The sequence below is a fragment of the Zootoca vivipara genome, chromosome 1 (genome assembly GCF_963506605.1).
Source record: "Zootoca vivipara chromosome 1, rZooViv1.1, whole genome shotgun sequence".
Classification (NCBI taxonomy): Eukaryota; Metazoa; Chordata; class Lepidosauria; order Squamata; family Lacertidae; genus Zootoca; species Zootoca vivipara.
In genome coordinates this window covers 130913761-130933719 of record NC_083276.1, presented here as the reverse complement: position 1 = coordinate 130933719, position 19959 = coordinate 130913761, and the positions used below count along the sequence as shown (strand labels likewise).

The following is a 19959-nucleotide window of genomic DNA, read 5'->3' as shown; positions in this document are numbered from 1 at the left end:
GGGCCCTCACTCATCAACCCCCCCCCCATGAAAATGACGGTGGGCAGGCACTCAGAGACACTGGCATTCAACGTCACCACCATCTCAGACCCCCCCATCGTCTTGGGCATGAGCTGGCTGGCGCGCCACGACCCCTCCATCAGTTGGCACCAGAGATGCATCACTTTTGGATCGGACTTTTGCCTGGAACATTGCATGCAGCACCAACCAGGGGAGGGGCCTCCCATAGCCACGGTGGCCACCATGCACGTCAAAGGGGGTGAGGCGATACCCAAGCCGTACTGGGACCTGCAGGAGGTCTTCAGCGAAGCGGAGTCTGACCACCTACCCCCACACAGGCCTTTTGACTGCCAGATCAACCTGGTGCCAGGGGCAACTATACCCCCAGCCAAGCTGTACGCTATGTCAGACCAGGAACTGGAGGATCTGCGCGCTTTCATCGACAAGAACCTCAAGCGGGGGTTCATCAGAGAAAGCAAGGCAGCAGGGGGCAGCCCGGTCTTCTGGGTGGACAAGAAAGACACGCAACAGCGCCGTCTTGTGGTGGATTTTAGACGGCTGAATTCAGTGACAGAGCCAGTGGCTTTCCCCATGCCCAGAGTGGATGATCTCCTGACAGCGGCACGCAGGGGCAAGATTTTCACCAAGCTAGACCTGAGGGGGGCGTACAACTTGATCAGGATCCGGGAAGGCGATGAATGGAAAACCACGATGTTCACGCCTCTGGGCTCTTTTGAATATCTGGTGATGCCCTTCGGGTTGCAAGGGGGCTCAGCATGCTTCCAGGCCTTCATGCACCACGTCCTGGGGTCCCTCCTCTTCAGGAAATGCTTGGTCTTCCTGGATGACATCCTTATCTATTCCGATGACCCAGTGCAGCATGTGAAAGATGTCAGGGAGGTGTTGCAGCGCCTGAAGGAGAACCACCTGTATGTGAAGCTGGAGAAGTGCAAGTTTCACACCAAGGAGGTGGACTTCCTGGGCTACAAGCTGTCAGACAAGGGGCTGGCGATGGACAAGGACAAGGTGCAGGCCATCCTGGACTGGCACAGCCCCAGGACGCGCAAAGATGCCCAACGCCTACTAGGCTTCGCCAACTTCTACAGGAAGTTCATCAAGAACTTCTCTCGCGTTACGGCTCCCATCACTGACTGCCTGAGAGGCAAGCAGAAGTTCAGGTGGACACCAGAGGCGCAAGCAGCGTTCGAAAGCCTCAAGAGGGTGTTCGCCTCAGACCAGAACCTGTTCCACGTGGTTCAGGACGCGCCCCTACGCGTGGAGACAGATGCTTCTGATAAAGCTGTGGGCGCCATTTTGTTGCAACTGGACGCCAACAGAGAGTGGAGACCCTGTGCCTTCTTCTCCAGGAAGTTGACCCAGCCAGAGCGAAACTACACGGTGTTTGATCGGGAACTTCTTGCGATCCACGCTGCGTTCCAGCACTGGAGACACTTCCTGGTGGGCGCCAAGCACCCCATCCAGGTGTGCACAGACCACAAGAACCTGGAGTTCTGGAGAACTGCCAGGGTGCTCAACCAGCGGCAGATACGGTGGGCAGAGTTCTTCTCGAACTTCAACTTCTCCATACACTACATCCCGGGAGAGCAGAATGTCAGGGCGGATGCCCTCTCCCGCAAGCCAGAGTACATGGAGGAGGAGGCGCCACCGGCACCCAGGCACATTTCCCCCCCGTCAGCATGGTCCTGCGGAGCAGCAGTGGTGAGCGAGGCAGAACTCACAGCACTGACGGCAGCGGATGATTTTGCCAACCGCATCTTCAGAGAACTGAGAGGGGGGGGAGCAGGCAAAAGACTTTGCAGAACGCAGGGGGCTGCTTTTCTACAAGGGTGCACTGTACCTGCCCACCACCCAGCTTAGACGTACGGTCCTCAAGCAGCTGCACGACAACCCAAAGGCGGGTCATTTTGGGAGGGACAAAACCGCTCACCTAGTCATGAGACACTTCTGGTGGCCAGGGGTGCGGGAAGATGTTCGAGACTATGTACGGGGCTGTGACACCTGCCAGCGGGCAAAGGTGGTCAGAGCAGCACCACCGGGATTGCTGGAGCCCTTAGCCACGCCACACAGGCCGTGGGAAGTGGTGTCCATGGACTTCATCACAGATCTGCCTTCTTCCAGGGGCAAGACCGCAGTGTTGGTGGTGGTGGACCTCATGTCCAAAATGTGCCACTTTATACCGTGTGCCAGGGCGGTCTCTGCAGAAGAGACAGCCAAACTGTTTGTGGATCACGTATTCAGACTGCATGGATTACCTTTAAGGGTTATTTCGGATCGTGGCCGCCAATTTGTTTCCAGGTTCTGGCGGCGGCTCATGAACCTCCTGCAGGTGGAGGTCAGCTTGTCGACGGCTAGACACCCGCAGACCAATGGACAAGCGGAGAGGGTCAACGCCATTCTGCAGCAGTACCTGAGATGCTACGTCAGCCAGCGGCAAACGGACTGGGTGGATCGCCTGCCACTGGCAGAATTTGCCTACAACAATGCGGTGCACGTCTCCACAGGGGTGTCGCCCTTTAAGGCCAATTACGGGCGCGACCTCAGATCTTTCCCAGAGAGGGAGGGGGAGGAGGAGGAGGGCCCACAGGCTGAGGATTGGGCAGAGGAACTGGAGACGGTGCACCAGCAGCTCAGAGAACACTTGGAGAGGGCCAAGGAAGCGTACAAGAAGGGGGCAGATCGCCACAGGCGACCGGGGGAGGTCATTAGGGTGGGGGACAAAGTTTGGTTGTCCTCGGAGGGCCTTCCCATCAGAGGGAGGTGCAAAAAGCTGGCGCCCAGAAGGTTGGGCCCCTTCACGGTCACGCAACAGGTCAACCCGGTGGCATACAGGCTGGCACTGCCAGAGGACATGAGGGTGCACCCAGTGTTTCATAGATCGCTGCTGTCGCCGTACAGGGAAAGCAGCAGGCTCCGAGGCAGCGAACAAACCCCTGAGGGAGGGGGGGAGAGAGAAGGCAGGGAGCAACTCAATGAGGCCACGGCCATCCTGGACTCAAGGAGGGGGGTGGGGGGCCTGGAGTACCTCATGGCATGGGAGGATGCTCCACCGTCCCAGAATGAATGGGTCCCAGCCACTCAGATACAAGAGGAATTCCTGGTAGAAGAATTTCACGCCCTCTTTCCCCATAGACCCAAGCCCTGGCACATGGAAAGGGAGGGGGAGGGGGAGGAAGCACGGGAGAGCAGTTCACCATGGCGCTGGGAAGCGGAGTTTGAGGAAACAGAGGATGAGGTATGGGTGTCACCGAGATCCACCCAGTCAGAGGAAGGAGCAGATTGGCAGAACATTTTTACCCCTACCAGCTCTGACGCCACGGACTTTTTGGGATTCCCGTCCTCCCAGGCGGAAGGGGGGGGCTCGCAGGACTGGGGGGAGGTGTTCACACCAATGGGCTCGGAAAGCACTGAGTTCTTAGGCTTCCAGTCGTCACCGACACCTGGGGGGGACCTGGGGAGGGGTGAAGGAGAGCTTGGGAGGGGGGTGGATGTGAGGGACAGGGGATATCGCGAAGTCCCTCCCCTCCTGAGTTCAAGCCCATCCCCGAGCACAGGGGAAAGCAGAGAGAGTTCCGATTCCAATGGGGAAGCAGGAAGTCGTGTCCGAGGCTCAGGCAAGGTAGAGGAGCCAGGGTCCCAGGTGGGACAGGAAGGGGCGAATAAGGGGGGGAGACCCATCCCCCCAACTCCGGAATTACGCAGAAAGAGGAGGGGAAAGAGGATGGGTCTGCCAAAGCTTTTGTGTTGGAGAAAGACGCGCCAAAAGCCATTCGGAGGTTCTGGAACCGACTGACCACATCACTCCGTGTAAATAGCAATGACTTCAGCACTGTAAATACGCAGCACCAATAAAAGAATAAAATGCAGAGCTGCGTAGCGTCGTTACTCTGAAGTAGCCCACTCCGGCCACTGTGACATGGCCCTTTAGAACAAATATGACATTGAGATCTTAGACCTTTCTGTCATCTAAAACAACTCTCCTAAACTACATTTTATACTGAGTCTTATACTGAGTCACTCACTGGTTCATTTAGCTCAGAATTGCCCAGCGGTGTATCTCAGAGTCTCAGGCAGAGATCTTTCCATATTGTTATATGCACTCCAACTTCCAAGTGCTGAGAGATTTCAGGGGTGTTTGCATATATTTTGGGCTTTGTTTCCTTGGTAACTGAGATGGTGGTATCTTTGTAGAATATGGTTTTATTTACACATGTATACAGCCCTAAGCCTAAAATGGAAGGGAACACAGCATTAACATTCCAACAAATCTTGCAATAAATTTCTACGGATTTCTACGGAGCCTCCCAAAGTCATAACTTTGGACCCAGCTCAGGGAGCAAATCAGGTCTCTGGGATTACAGCCATACCATACATTTAAAGCACATGGCTTCCCCTAAAGCAGTGATGGGCAACCTTTTGAGCTTGGTGTGTCAAAATTCACCAAAAAACGAGCATAACTCGGGTGGTGTGTCACTTCGAGAAAAAAATCATAATTTCACGATATTTATAGTTTAAATAACAAAAATGTATAATTGTAATATATAACTATATTTAATAAACCAAAAACTAATTATTTAACCAAACCAAACCAAAAACCCCTTATTTATCACAAAGTGCCCAGAGTTGTTGAGCTTTTTGGGGGAGCTGCTGACCAAAGTTTTGGAGGGTGCAAAAGTTGCTTTGCTTTTTTGGGGGGATGCCCCAAAGCTGCTGTGCTTTTGGGGGGGGAAAGAGAACAGAAATAAATGACAAATAATACCTTCGCTGAAAGTAACAGGCAGCACCGACATAGTCTGCCAAAGTGACAAAAAACCCAGCACAGAATGGGTTAAAAAACGAACGCTGTTACACCCAATCATCGCCTGCCAAAGTGCCAGAAAAAACAACACAGAAAGGGTTAAAAAACCAATCTCTGGCTACCGGCAACAACAACAACAAAAATGGATCTGGGTTTTAAGACAAGCTGTAGCAGGAGGAGGAGCGGGAGAACAAATGGGGGAGAAAAACAAAAACAACAGTGCAAATGGGTTGATGGGGCACGTGCCAGCAGTAAGCACTCTGCGTGTCACGTCTGACACGCATGTCATAGGTTCGCCATCACTGCCCTAAAGAATACCGAGATCCATAGTCCCCCCCCCCAAGCTTCAATTCCCAGAAGCTTTAACAACTATAGTTCCCAAGGTTTGGGGGAGAACGTGGTGTGTTTTAAATGTATGTTTTGGCTGTAATGTGAATCTTCTGAGCTCCAGTGGAGACTTGCCCCTGGTCAATTGATCTCTTTTACATTTACCAATGACTAGGAAAGAAAGATTTTGTCAGTTATGGTTGTCTGCTTTTATTCATTTTTCCAATCTTAAATTTAATCCTCCACACTTTTCAACAATTTGCAGAACTGCTTTTAAATCTGTCAACATTTTAGTGTGAATTTCTCTTAATAAGCACATTTTTGAATGCAGCTTTGACTAAAGTACACATTTTTGCAAGCAATTTGTCCATATATAGTGGATTTTTGTATGTTCTTCATGGGTAACATTTTCAAACACACATCTCTCCCCTATTATTCTTCATTTTTGTAAACACGGATTAGTTGCAGAACTGTAGTGCAGCATTCTGACAAATGTCAATTTCAAAAGATGGCTATTTTGGTTTGTGTATTAATTTGAGAAGTGCAAATTAAGTAGTTTCTCAGCAAAATGCAAACAAAATTGAATTTCTCCCCCCCATCCTTACTAACATGAGCAATAGGAAGGCCATGTGGGTGGGACTCTATTGCTCTCCCAGTTGCTGCCAGTTACTGAGAGAAGGAGGAGAGGGGCAAGGCACAGGGAAAGAGGAATTATGTAGCATGTGGTGGATGGAGCACAGGCTTGGCTCTGCTGCCATGTGTTGCAAAGCACCAAGCTCCCTGTACCTCACCCTTCTTCTGGTAGTGACCTGCAGTGCTGGTAAGCCAGGAGAACAAGGGACACACACACCCCAGCACTGCCTACCAATTACATCACCCACATCCACAAGTATCTTCATTATCTTCAGCTAGTAGCTGGCACCTAGCTAATTTGGCTCACAGATTGGTGATTCCCATCCCTGACATCACTAAACAGAGAATTGGAATGGAACATAATCTTGAGATAGCCACATAGGAAGGGTCAATTTCCAGCCTTAAATTGTTTGAATCAGAATAAAAGCTTCAAAGCTTCTCTTCTTGGAAAATGCTACACAGAAATATTGAGAACACAATACTGAGGTCTCCCTTTGAAGTCTGACCATTTGTTACCTGAAATTCAACAAGAAGGAAAAGGTATCCCTCCACCTCCCAGTTTTTTCAGCTACTATACTCTGCAAATTATTAACTCTGTTTGAAGTTTTCTTTCCCTTTATAAAGCTCAAGGCAAAATTCCATTCTCAGATCTGCACAAGGGATCACAGTATAGACATCTGGTCTACTTAAGTGCAGGGAACTTGTTCAGATCAGCTGTTCTTTACAAATCTTGTAGGGACCACAGATCTTGTAGGGGAGACTGAGGTCATTTTTAACACTGGCTTAGTATTCAGCAGATCCCAGAGTCCAAATTAGAACGGCGGTTAGCTCTTTTGAAGGTTCAGCCATAATGTGGCAGGTGACTATTTTCAAACCACTGCCAGAATAATGGCTATGACTTAAAATTCCTACATGGTTCCCTTGTAATTGTAACAATGTGGTATAAAAATAAGGATTGAGAACATGAGAGTCTTGGAGATTTAAACTAAGGTCTACTTTTTTCTTAAGACATTTACTTTGCAAGTGGTTGCTAAACCTTTCTCCTCCCATTTCTCACACCAAGCACATTCACTGGTTTCTGTTTTTTGTTTTAAGTCTAATGATGTTCTAAGAACAATGTACATATTTCAATGTCAGGCCAAAATTGACTGGCCCAGTTCACTTACACAGGCCTATGTAAAAAATCAAATAGTATACAGGCCTATATAATATATACAGGTGTATATAAAAGAGCAGAGGAACACACCAAGTTTGAAAGCAGAGAGAGAAGGCACTAACTTCTCCACCCACTTCCTGCCTCTAAACGTTCAGTGGTTTGTCTGAATAGGGCTAGTTCTCAGTTTATTTCTCTCCTTTTGTGAAGCCATTGTGGTGACAAACAGAAATATGCTTTCATATTTTAGTTCTGGGTTTGGGGTTAGGGTGGGGGAAGTGCAAAGAGCTTGTAATCATAGCAAAGTTCACAACCCTGCACTGATTCAAGACTACTTTGCAAAACAAAAATCATATGCATTTAAAGGGCATTTGTTGTGCTCACTTTTTAAAGCGGCATAATAACCCGATATGCCCCTGATAAATTATGACATTTGATTTTAAAAGGGATGAGCGATATCAGAAAACCTTCCCCTTGATTTGTAAATGCTATGCCTGGTTTTACACCTCCAGAGAACTCTGAAGTGGCTACTCTAGCTATCTTAATGACATTTCACTGCTTCTGGCTTGGCCCTTCCACCCAGGCAAGTATTTCAGGACCAGAGGTGGCCAGAGTCCCAGAAGGAGGAAGAAAGCAGGCAGCCCTCTGTGCCTCCTTGATTGGCAGGATCACGTACCAATACCATCAGACCCTTAGTGCTGTTTTACAACCCTGGGAAGACTAAGACCTCCAAGGCAGCCACTCTAATTAGCTAGTGATTCTAATTACTTGATAGCTAACATTTCTAATTCTGTCTTCTGAGAACAGCACTTTGCTGCTACCGTATTTCTAACAAAACTTTTCAGTATCTTGATCCAGAGACATTCATAATGATTCAGCTAGTTTTCATGACCCTGGACATGAGGAATGAAATGGATGAGCTGATTGTGAATGAAAATAAAGCATTCCCAGTTAGATTTTTTTTTATTAAAAAAAAGATTTTTAAGTCTCAGTTATTAGGAAGCATTTTTTATTCAACGAATTCAATGGTTGTTATTTGTAATGACTGAAAATTAAGCAGTGTAGTCCATATATTCAAGAAGGGGAATATAAACTGTTCTTCAAAGCATAGACAAATTAGCTTAATAGGTATTCTGGCTAAATTCTATAGACCTAACACAGCTTAATTTGTATTGGGGCTAAATTCTACTACTTAAATTAGAAATCTGGGCAGCTTTTGCTGTCTTTGTCAATAACAGACTGATTATTTGATAACTGGCTATTTCACCATGGGCACTGTTTTATCACTCACATTTTCACAAGTATGCAGGACCGTCTTAAGCGCCCCTGGTGCCGTGGTGCGCCGGATCTCTCCGGCGCCCTCCCGCCCCGTTTCCCAGTGCGGCAGGCGGGTGGGCGGGCAGGCACAGCGCAATCTCTCCGGCGCCCTCCCGCCCCGTTTCCCAGTGCGGCAGGCGGGTGGGCGGGCAGGCACAGCGCGATCTCTCCGGCGCCCTCCCGCCCCGTTTCCCAGTGCGGCAGGCGGGTGGGCGGGCAGGCACAGCGTGATCTCTCCAGCGCCCTCCCGCCCTGTTTCCCAGCGCGGTGGGTGGGTGGGTGCAGCGCGCAGCTGCGCAGCGGACTGGTGGGCCGGCGGCGTGGTGCCCTGCGCCACCCAGCCTGCACGTAGGGCCGGCCCTGCAAGTATGTAACAGTGTGTAAGGTCACTTGTTTGCTTCCTTTGTAGATTTAAAGGCTGTTATTGAGACTATTGATACAGCAACGTTATTTGCTTCTTTTATAACATATTTTTCCCGTGAAACCTACTTAAATCTGTAAATTATTTATAAATCTATTTATAACCATGTACATCCTGCAGTGGCAAAGTAAGCTAAGCACCTTATGTCTGGCTTGAGATGGTGACCTTAAGATTCCACTATGATATTGTTCTAAATAGAGGGGAGGATCACACAGCAATATTGTAAGCTTGTAACCTGCAGTGCATGGCAATTTTCACAATTTTCAAGCAAGAAGCTGACACTAAAGATGAAGGTGTTGTATATTGTTAAGTGATCATGTGTCTCAAAAACCACTAAAATCAGCACACTTTTATTTAGAAGCAATGGGTAGATACAGAAGGGGAAATTGCAGGATATAGTTAAGATTTGGTAAGTACTTTTCAGTGCATAGTAATTTTAGCAATTTAAGGTCAGCAGTTGTATTTGAAGGCAAAGACGCCTATTAGGTGACAGTGTGACACTTTAACCATTAAAGCCAATATGTTTGTCTTCACTAAGCCCAGTCTTATGCACATTTGCTTAGACGTGAATCAGACAGTTCTGAGGATCTTACTTCCAAGTTAGTGTGGTTTAAAGATCTAAAGCTTGCACTGAAATAAAATAGGCCCACCATTCCACCTCATAGTAATATATTTTAAGATATATATAGACTTTTAGATGTCAGAATTTTTTCTTCTGTTTCCAAGGCTATGAACAATAAACTGATGTATATTTTAGTCCTATAGAATTCAGCTAGACTTACTTCTTAGAGGACTTCCGGGAGAGAGGAATGGTGATTCAGCTGTCTCTGCCACTGACAGAAGATAATTATGTGGTGATTGATAATAGTCAGACAGATAGTCTGGCTATTAAATCACTCTGGAGATAAGGGGTGATCTGGGAATTAACCTCAAACGTTTGGTAAAACTGTTTTTCTGCTGTCTATGCCTCACAGCTTGGATGGGAGTTTGGGTGAAACCATCATGGCGAAACACCACATAATCACCTTATACGTAAGTTAAAAGAATCACACCCTCTCTTTTTAAGACCTCTTTGGGACAAGGAAACTGTAATAAGAGAAACCTGCCCCATCTGCTGGGGAAAGCCTACAATCTGAGAGTATTTTTATTTGTTACTAGCTGGCCCTGCACGCATTGCTGTATGTTAGTCTTTCAAATGGAGGGTAATAGGCCCCCTTCAGATCCCCCTGAGCCTCAGAGTCCCCTTGTTTTACAGGATCTTGTGGCAGAGGCGGGGTTTGTGGGTGTGGCATGTTGTTGTGCCTAATCCCTGTGACTGCCCCCACGTGTCCCGATCCATGATCTATTCTGTCCCCGCCCCATGACCGGAGTATCTCATGACGTTTTGAAGGATGGTATTTATATTTGTCTTATGGCTATTTGGGGGGATTTGGGGTGGTAGTGGTGATAAATTTTCAATTAAAAACCCCTTGCCATGCCCTCAAGTGCATTGCTGTGGGTTATTGCCCCCCCCGGGCCTAGTGGGGGCCTGGCAGGGGCCTACATAAAACAAAGGCCGTGCTCCAGCCTGCGATCCATGCGCTTGTCCTCTCCCCCCCCGGGCCTAGTGGGGGCCTGGCATAAAACAAAGGCCGTGCTGCGGCCTGCGATCCGGGCACTCACCCTCCCCCCCAGGCCTAGTGGGGGCCTGGCAGGGGGCTACATAAAACAAAGGCCGTGCTGCGACCCGGGCGCTCACCCTCTCCCCCCCCCAGGCCTAGTGGGGGCCTAGCAGCCTGGCAGGGGCCTAGGGGTCTGATAATGGCTGCCTTGGTGGTTTCAGTTGCTTGGTTGATTATTATTATTTTTAATATAATTTTATTGATTTTATAGTAAGCATAAAGAAAAAACAATACAGAAAAAATAAACAATCATAACCCCACACCTTCTTCCACCCCCCCCCATGAGTCCCCTCCTGCCACAAGAAAGACCCATGCTGAGCAGATAGTCGAAGGTGGTTCATTTTAGTGGCTGGGTTTCTCCCCTACCCCTCCTCCCCTCCCCAGCGCCCACCCCTGCCACCGGTGGGCCCCAGGGTAACAGGGGAAGACAGAGCCGGGTGTCCGCCCAGCCAACATTCCATACTCTTATCATATTATAAAAACAAAAGAAAAAAAACAGAAAAAATTAGAAAATAAAATCTCTACCCCCCACCCCGAAACCCACAAAAGAAAAGAAAAAAACCAAGAAAAACATAAAAAAGAAAAAAAAGAAGAAGGAATGCATAATTTTTCAATGTCCATAACATTATTTTTAGGGGCTTTCCCAATCTCCCCCTTCTCCGATTTTCATTATTTTGAATCATCTTAACAGTTTCATTTCTCCATATCTCCATTCATCTTTACCAATTATTCTAACCTTAATTTAAATATGATAATTCCTTTCAATTCATCATACAATTTCTAAATTTCACTTTTATCACTTTCATAAAATATCTTACTCTCTAATATTTTCACCAACTATTTTTCTACCCTAGCCTAATTTTTCCCTCAATAGACTTTTCTTGATTTTTAAATCTTTATTTCATATCCCAATTCTAATTTATAATATAATTATTCTCCTGCTGCCCTGCCCTCCCCGTTGCCCAACACCCCCTCCCTCCAGCGAAATCCAGTTCACAATCCTGTTTCAATCCTGTTAAACCATCTTAACAATCTCAATTACATTCTCTCTTCATCCCACCCCTTTCCCCCCATATTTTATCTTCCAAGCCTCATTGTAACCCCCCTGAGTTTCAATTCTTCTTTGGTTGCCTTTTTCCCTTCTCTTGTGGTAAATCTGAAGTTCTGCCAACTCCTGTCGTCCCCTTCGAAGGAGGGCAATCCTCCTGTTGTTTTGCAGTAAAGAATCTTCTTCTCTGTCGTGGTCGGCATCATTTTGTTTTATAATCTCATAGTTTTTGTCGCTATTTTCTCCAGCATTGTCTTTGTTGTTATCATTCCGTTCAAAGTCCATATATTCCTCATCTGCAGAGTCCTCTACAAAGTCCTTTCCACAGTCCACCACCTGTGTGTGCTGCGTTGAGTCTTGTGATTGTATATACTCTCCAATAATGTCACTCTTTAAGCACCGCAAGAGTTCCAGAACAGTCTTTTGGAACTCAGGGGAATATCTTTTTGTTGACATCATTCAATCCTGTCAAGGTCACTGCTTATCTTGCATGGTGGGAAATAGTTACTGTTGTTTTTCTCAACCACTTTTAAAGCCAACTGGCTGTTTTTTCCATATAAAATTCCAAATGTAAAAATGTCTATAACATAAAATCCAACTTTCTTGTTCTTTGTAATCTTAATCCTCTCGATGGGGCAAATGGGCTGCCGGTCTCCGGGGAGTGATAGGGTTTTTCTAATCTTTCTTACGTCTTTGCAGGGGATTTTTACTCTTTAATAATCCGCTCCCCCTTTCACCCTGCTTCCAGGGGGGGGTACTCTTTCGTCTTTGAGGTTATCCTTATTAAAAAGTCTTTTTTACTCCCGGCTCGGGAATTTACTTTACTGTTTTTTCAAACCACCGGCGGGAGGAGATGGCTTCCGGGTTTTTTTTTTCTCTCTCTCCCAGTTCCGAATTGAAATTTAAAAATATGTAGCCAAATTACTTACAGTCCAATTCTTTAATTTCTTCTTTGGAAGAATCCAGCGCTCCCTGTCTCCAGCTCGGAGCTTCCCTTCGCTAGAGCAACGATGGTGCTCAAAATGGCCCCCGCGACTTCAACCCTTCTCGCCCCGGTGCTCTTACTAGAGCTACCGGAGAGTTTGGGGAGTCCGGATTGGGGCTCCGCTGAGCAATTCACCCCCGGGACGCTCGACCCGAGGTTCTATGGGGCGCAGCGTTGCTCCCGCTGCCCTCCCCCCCTCTAGCGAAGACGGGCTGTCTCGGAGCGAGACAAAACCCCGCCGATCGACGCTGGCGCTGGACCGGAAGCTCCAGTTGCTTGGTTGATTATGTCATTATTTGGTTTGTGGGTGTGGTGTAGATTTCACAGGAAGTGAGGGGGTGTACTGTGGGAGGAATTCCACTTGAGGGCACTGTTTTACTTTGTGGAAAAGGAGGTTTCTACCTGCCCAGAATATAGAAGAAGCTTCTTTGGAACACAGATGCAGAAATGGGACAGAAGAGTGTAGAGATGACTGTAGAGTGGCCATTATTAATCCAGATTTCCTCCAGAACAGACTTAGTAATTTATTTACACCAGTGTAGTGCTGTAGAAAACTAAAGTTCAAATTCTACTCAGTCTCTCAGCTCAACCTACCTCACAGAGCAGTGTGAAGGAACAACGTACAAGGAAGAAAAGACAATCTGTATCATAAAATATGGTTTCAAAATTAAAAATAATGCTCCTGACAGCTTGTTAGGGTCAATTTCCCTTAATTTGCTATGGATCTCTAAAAAAAGCCATCCTGACTATATCAACCTAACCATTATGTCCCTTCCGTCCTTGTTAGAAGAGCCCACTTGGTTGCTACTCAGTCACTTACAAGGATACACTTACAAACCAAACATAAAGTTAGAATTTAAATCCTATTAAACACAGCATTCTTAGTAAAACCCTAACTTGGAAGAAATGTGTGAATTCCATATTCATATATTGAATGACTTCAACGGCGTACAAATATAACAGCAGCTTTCCCCCCCCTATTCTTTCAATACCATGCAGTGAAAATAAATTCAGACTGGCTTGTTTTAATTTTAATAACTGAGTGAAAAAGAGGGGAAGCCTTTTGAAAAGTGTGTTGGTCAAAGACTAATGAGAAATCCTTGGAGGCCGAGTCACTGGATGCCATGGTAACAATACTGGATCAAAATCTTATTAGTATGCCCAGCAGCACTATAAGGGGTAGCGTTCTCTTCCAATTGCCCCCACCCCTTTATTCCATAAATTACTTTGATGTTCATAAGACGGGTCCAGTAGGAACTACATTACATAATCAACTAGAATATTTTGACAGACATGCATCTATGCACCACCCTCCCAGAAGCAAAACAACCAAACATACTAGCGACTCCACAAACATTTATACTTCAACATTAAATGGGACAAAGATTTTGCTGGTTATTTCATACATGTAATCCAGGGTGAGTCTTTTAAAAGAGGCCCCGTGGAATGTGTACTCTGTATCCACAGGACCTCTTGAGTTGAAGGCAGCTCTTCCTGGACTCAAAATTGGGTCACTGATGGCAGTGACATGTGTGGCAAGGTAGCCAATGCCCAGCTGCCACTGAGAGGGCCTAGATGAGCACCCAGAGTGTGGTGGTCAAGAAGGTTCTGGCCTTGGGCAGGGACGGTGAGCGTCCCTTTACAGGTTTGTTGGGGTTCATCTGTTTATGATTGGGACTGATTTATGGCTGACTTCCGTGTCAGCAGGGTTAAGAGATTTGTTGCAGTTGTGAGTGGTTGGCGGCGAGCGTGGGTGCTCGTGTGGCGGATAGGCACTGGTTCATGTGATAGGGATGGGAGAACACACTCTCCAACCCTATGTGAAGGATATTCCGTTAAAGGAATCCATGGACTCAAATGGTTTGGTCAACCCCTGTGAGGGGGTTGTGCCTGTGCCTGAGTCCAGGGGGACATCTGGGTGGCGGACATAGCCTGTTCCCGGCTTTCTGCCTATCCAGGTGTTCACCCTTGGCTGACCTATGCTGGTGCCCTGGGTCAACGCTACCTGCAAGGGTGCAGGGGGCTAGTTGAACCAGAGCCTATGTAACCATTAACTTTCTGTAATAATAAAAGTTGTAGCCTAAATTCTGCCAAAAACCAAACCAATATTTGAGTCATGTGTGAATTTATTTAGGGGGGAGGTCTCTGGGTCTGAACATGCAATAGAGTCTTATGCTAATAAAACACTCACATGCCCAGTTAATTGTGCAAATAAGCAGTCAAATTGCCGTGTGTGTGTGTATGAATGAAGACTGTCTTTCCCCGAGTAAAACTGCATTACCTGTCTGAATTCTAATGGTAATTAAATGCAATGAGTTGTTGGCAATCTCAGTGTCTTAAATCACTGCTTCTTCTTTTTTAAGTCATGGTGGGAAAAGTTTTAGGAAAAGGTTGAGGCACTTGTTCTCTAGGTAAAACGGGAGAAAAAATAGATATCATTTGGACAAATAAAACAAACATTTAAAAAGCCAATTGCAGTGTTTATAGGTGTAAGTATGCATCTAATTCAGCATTGTGATAAGCACAGAGAGACTGGCATGGGGAGATCTGAAAAGCTTATTACACTTTGTGAGATGCACAAGCATGTGGACAAAAGTCTGAAATGTACAAAATACTGAAAGCAATCAATCTTAAGTCAACACAGTGAAAGCCAAAGGAACACTTATCTACATGTTTGGAAATTCAGCAGAAGGATCCACTCAGAAGAGAAAGTCATCAAAGCTGGCTGGCTAGAAAAGGCATAGCAAACAAGCACTTTCCCAGAAGGGATTAGTACTGGTCCACAATGCTGTTTTTACTGACCTTGGATGGAAGCAGCACCCAGAAAGCCAGTCAGTATGACCTTCACCTTTCATGATGATGTTCCCATTGGGAAAGGCCCACATTTTCCACAGGCGGTCATCACTTCCAGTAACAACAATGTCTTTCCTCGGATGTAAAGCCAAACTGTAGGGAGCAAAAGGGGGAATTAGGGGTTAAGAAATGAAATCAAAAGAACCATAGTAGCCCAGCAATTTGTTAAGGCATTTGCTTCAGGAATGAGGTTCCATCAGCTACATTATACCTACCATACATACACTCTAGAAACATCACAGATTATTTTTTTAGAGCCAAGGTTCCAAATTAATTAGGAAACAACTCACTCCTAATGTCAATGTTTTGAACGCTGAACCCAGCATAATCATTCACAACTTCAAAATACAATCAAATCTTACTTGATGTCATCATCATACATTATAGAAATGTCTTTCACTTCTGAGAAAGGTACTTGCCCTTTACCCTGGGAGACTGTGGGGGAAATATCTGCCCCAAATCTTATCATCTGAGCTTGCACCTAGACAAGGAGGGGAGAACGCTTGAGAAACAAACCCAATCCAGTCCTCAGCTTATTGCAAGCTTGGGTGATGGGCTGCAGCAAAGGACTCTTCTCTAAGGTCCAGTTTGTAATTTGTAACACTTTCCTTTACCCCTTTTCCCCTTCTTAAATTGATATTTTCCTATTTGAAGAAGATTAAAAAATAGGTAATTCATTTCTCTGAATCCAAGTAAAAATGGCACAAGTCCTTTTTTCAGCTTGGGCACATCCCACTGTCTTCAACAAGCCTGTGTGTATATGGAACATTATCTTCTCCCTGTCTTTCTCTAGACTTCCTTTTAAACACCTTTAAGAAAAAGAAAAAGAAAAAGCCACAGCTATTTTCTCAAAGTACCTTTGTAATAATCTGTAGCAACTGGTTGGTAAAAATAACATGTATAGTATATCAGAGAAAATAAGCTCTTGCCACTAGAATGTAACACACAATGCACAATTCATAGGGTTCCCCCCTCTGCCTTAATTACAGGGCTCCTACAAAATGCGAAAGCTGCTCAAGAGTCGTACAACCAGAAGTGAATACCATTTAATTAGCAGCTGGGTTGGTGACACAAGTATGGTCGGGCTGCCACTTTAAAAAGGGAATCACATTCATTCCTCAAAGGGTGCCATATGTGTAACATTAATTAGGTGCCCTTGCTTTTCTTTCAGCAACTCAGCAATGTAAAAAGTTTTGCTTTCTTTTTGTCCACGGGATCTAATTATTTCCAGTACAGAAGCCCCTGTAGACTCAAGTGAAAGTACTTTAAGAGGCCCTGGCACATGTGATACAGTATCAGCATTCTCCCCCACCCCGAATTGCAGAAGGACTTACTGTAGTCCTAACATAAAGCGGCAATGCAGAGGCTGTCATAGTCTGTTCATCTGATGCATTTATATGTCTATTGCATTATTTGGAATTATTTAACTCTCTTTAAAACAGGGGTTGCTAACCTGCAGCACTCCACTTGTTCTTGGACTCCAACTCCCATGAATCCTAGGCAGCCTGGCCAACAGTCAGATATATGGCAGGAGTTGGAGTCCACCAAGAGCTGGAGGGACACAGGTTAGCCCCACTGCTTTAGAACATGAATAGAATTGGACATACCTTATTACAGTGGCTGATGTGGGTGTGTTTTTGTTTACAAAGCTAGGACTAGCTTCAGTTTATGCTACGATTCAAGATATGTAATCAGCTCTAAAGCACAAATATACCAATAACTGAAACCGCTTCCACCTCCAAATTGAAAATCACTGTTACTTGGGCTCAAGTAACACCCAAGTGGCGCCACCAGATTCAATGAAACTGTCTTCATGGGTAACATGTATGTCCAAGTTATCTGTGAATGAGAAATACCCAACACAAGGCTACATGGAATTGCACTGATTCCCATCATTTCAGCAGAACACTTTGGGCCAATGAGAGAGATTGCATAAAGACAGATGTGAGCAGGCATGAATTGGGTGATCCTATTGAGATGCTTTTTGTCTTTGTCCATGGAGTTTTCTTGGCAGGGATAATGGAGTGGCTTGCCAGTTCCTGCTCCATGTGGAGAGAAGAGAAGACTCCCTGGAAAAGACCCTGATGTTGGGAAAGATTGAGGGCACAAGGAGAAGGGGACGACAGAAGATGAGATGGTTGGACAGTGTTCTCAAAGCTACCAACATGAGTTTGCGGGAGGCAGTGGAAGACAGGAGTGCCTGGCGTGCTCTGGTCAATGGGGTCACGAAGAGTCAGACACGACTAAACAACAACATTGAGATGCTTAAGCCTCAGTGAAAACCTGCTTCTACAACTGTGATTCCCCGCTCCACATGTACTTTGACACCGAACATCTCACAGTACTACACTGCACATCTGAGTGTTTGAATGGAACAGAAGCTAGAGATGCTCAATATACATAATCAGTGATGAAGTCACGATAAAGAGCCTGTGGCATCAGTTGCCTAGATCTCATCCCACCAAAGGCTTCTGTGTCTTTAAATGATTGTAACCTGGAAAAAAAGCTTCACATCTGGTGGGGAAACTACTTGATAAACTTATCACTGCCTCCAAGTTATTAAAGGAATAAGAGAAAATAAAGGAAAACATTTCCTGAATCACACAAATTTCACATTTCCCCCCCATGACTAGCCTTTTTCCCCCTCAGGAAGACAAGAAAAGTACCTCTTTTTTTGTTTCTGTTTTACCTCTGGTAAGCCACAAAAGGGCAGAAAACAATATGGAGAAACAAATCAGAGAGGGAAGTCCTTAGAGGGTGGGAGAGGGTGGGGGGAGGGAAAAGGGGGGGAATTGTAATTGGCTGTGTTATTGGCAATTTGTATTGTTTAAAAATGTTTTTTCTTCAATAAAAACATTTTTAAAAGGAAAAGAAAAGAACCTCCAGCACCGGTTTTCCCTGATGTCTACGACCAATACTAAAAGTGGTCTTAAAGTCCACCTTTTTACTGCTGCTTTTAGTGGCTAGTTTGTGTTGGATTTTTATTGCTGGGTATTGTTATTTTATACTTATTTTAGTAATATTCGAAATGTAATGAAATCTGGTTTTATATTATTATAAAATTGAATTATGATTTGACGTGCATTGACCTGTCTTGAGTATCACACTAAGCCAAACCAGAAGCACCGATCTAGAGCATTCAAAAGTTTAGTCTCATTGTCCCAAGGGAGGCTGTATTTTTTTTTTCCTATTTCATGATTTTGCACTGAAATATATAATTAGACTTTGGTACTTTGTGGTGGTTGTGCAGCATATTGTGACCAATGATCATTGTACAATTTGCTGTTGAAGATAAGGGGTGGGGGTATCTATTAGCTTCCAGTTTAAAAGGCATGACAACTTATATTTTGTCAGCTTTCAACAATGTTACCTCAGTGGTTATTAATAACATTCATCAGGTTCTGCTGGACTATATACAGCATATTTTAAATAGAACTGAAGTGTTCAAATGTGAAACAAAACAGACATATTGTGAGGTAAATTACAATGATTATTTAAGTCGCAAATAATTTTTATGGTGTGACCTTTGGCACTTTTCAATGTATATGTATTCTGAGAGCACAGAAATATTAAACTGTTCTTTTTCAATAAAAGGAAAACAGCTGTTCCCAAATGCAATTTTAGCTTGACCAACTTGAAACAATGCAGCTTCTACCTCTAGCTTGTTTGAGATTAACATTCATCATTATTGTTAGCAATTCCCAGGTTTCTCTTGCATGTCAGCTTTTTCACAGATGGTTAGAAGCACTGCTGCGTTCTGCACACATTTAGAAAGAATGTGACACAAAACTTGCCACTTGGCAAGTTCTGCTAAATTACAAAGGTTTATACAAGAAGGTATTTCCAAACTGATTAAAAAATACAGCATTGACCTGCCAATTCAAATTCCTAAATTAATATGAAAATTTAAGGCATTACCCTTTTCAATGTCACCATTAGAATTGGAAAAAGATATGTCACTTCCTGTTTTCAATATGTAGGGGCCCTGATCCTGCATATATGCATTTAATGGCCTATCTCTTGCTTCTGTGCATGCAAAGAGAGAGAGAGGGGGGAGAGAGAGAGAGAGAGAGAGAGAGAGAGAGAGAGAGAGAGAGAGAGAGAGAGAGAGAGAGAGAGACTTGTGTGACATCTCCCCTTTCCTTCCTGCCCCTATCCTACTTCATACTCTATGCGCAGAAGGTACTGTCCAAACTTTAATATACCGTAATTTGGATACTTGACAGAAAACTTGTGTTACAGGTAGGTAGCCGTGTTGGTCTGAGTCGAAGCAAAATAAAAAAATTCCTTCAGTAGCACCTTAAAGACCAACTAAGTTTTTATTTTGGTATGAGCTTTCGTGTGCATGCACACTTCTTCAGATACACTAGAAACAGAAGTCAGTCCCTTATGTATATACAGAGGGTGGGGGTGGGTGGGAATGGGTGATGGGCTGATGGGAGTGGTAAACCTGTAGGTGGCTGTTAACGACTGCTGATGACTGCAATTGGTCCTGAGGGGGAAAAGCAAGGGCTGAGGCTAAAGAAAGCTTGATCGTGCATAATGAGATAAGAATCCAATGTCTTTGTTCATCCCAGGTGGCTCCATGGTTTTAAGCTCGGTAACGAGTTCCAATTCAGAAACTTCTCTTTCCAGTCTGTTCCTGAAATTTTTCTGTAATAAAACAGCTGCTTTGAGATCTTGTATAGAATGTCCTGGGAGATTGAAGTGTTCTCCTACTGGTTTCTCTGTCTTGTGGTTCCTGA

At 45.2% G+C, this 19959-nt stretch overlaps 1 protein-coding gene across 2 annotated transcripts in view; it reads right to left on the bottom strand.

Moving 5' to 3' along the window:
• SPAG16 (sperm associated antigen 16) overlaps window positions 1-19959 on the bottom strand; it is a 392111-nt gene that overhangs the window by 218464 nt on the left and 153688 nt on the right. For both annotated transcript variants that reach the window (XM_035138897.2, XM_035138915.2), the window contains exon 11: window positions 15164-15307. In XM_035138897.2, coding sequence (XP_034994788.1) covers window positions 15164-15307 — 144 coding nt within the window. The remainder of the gene's footprint in view (window positions 1-15163; window positions 15308-19959) is intronic.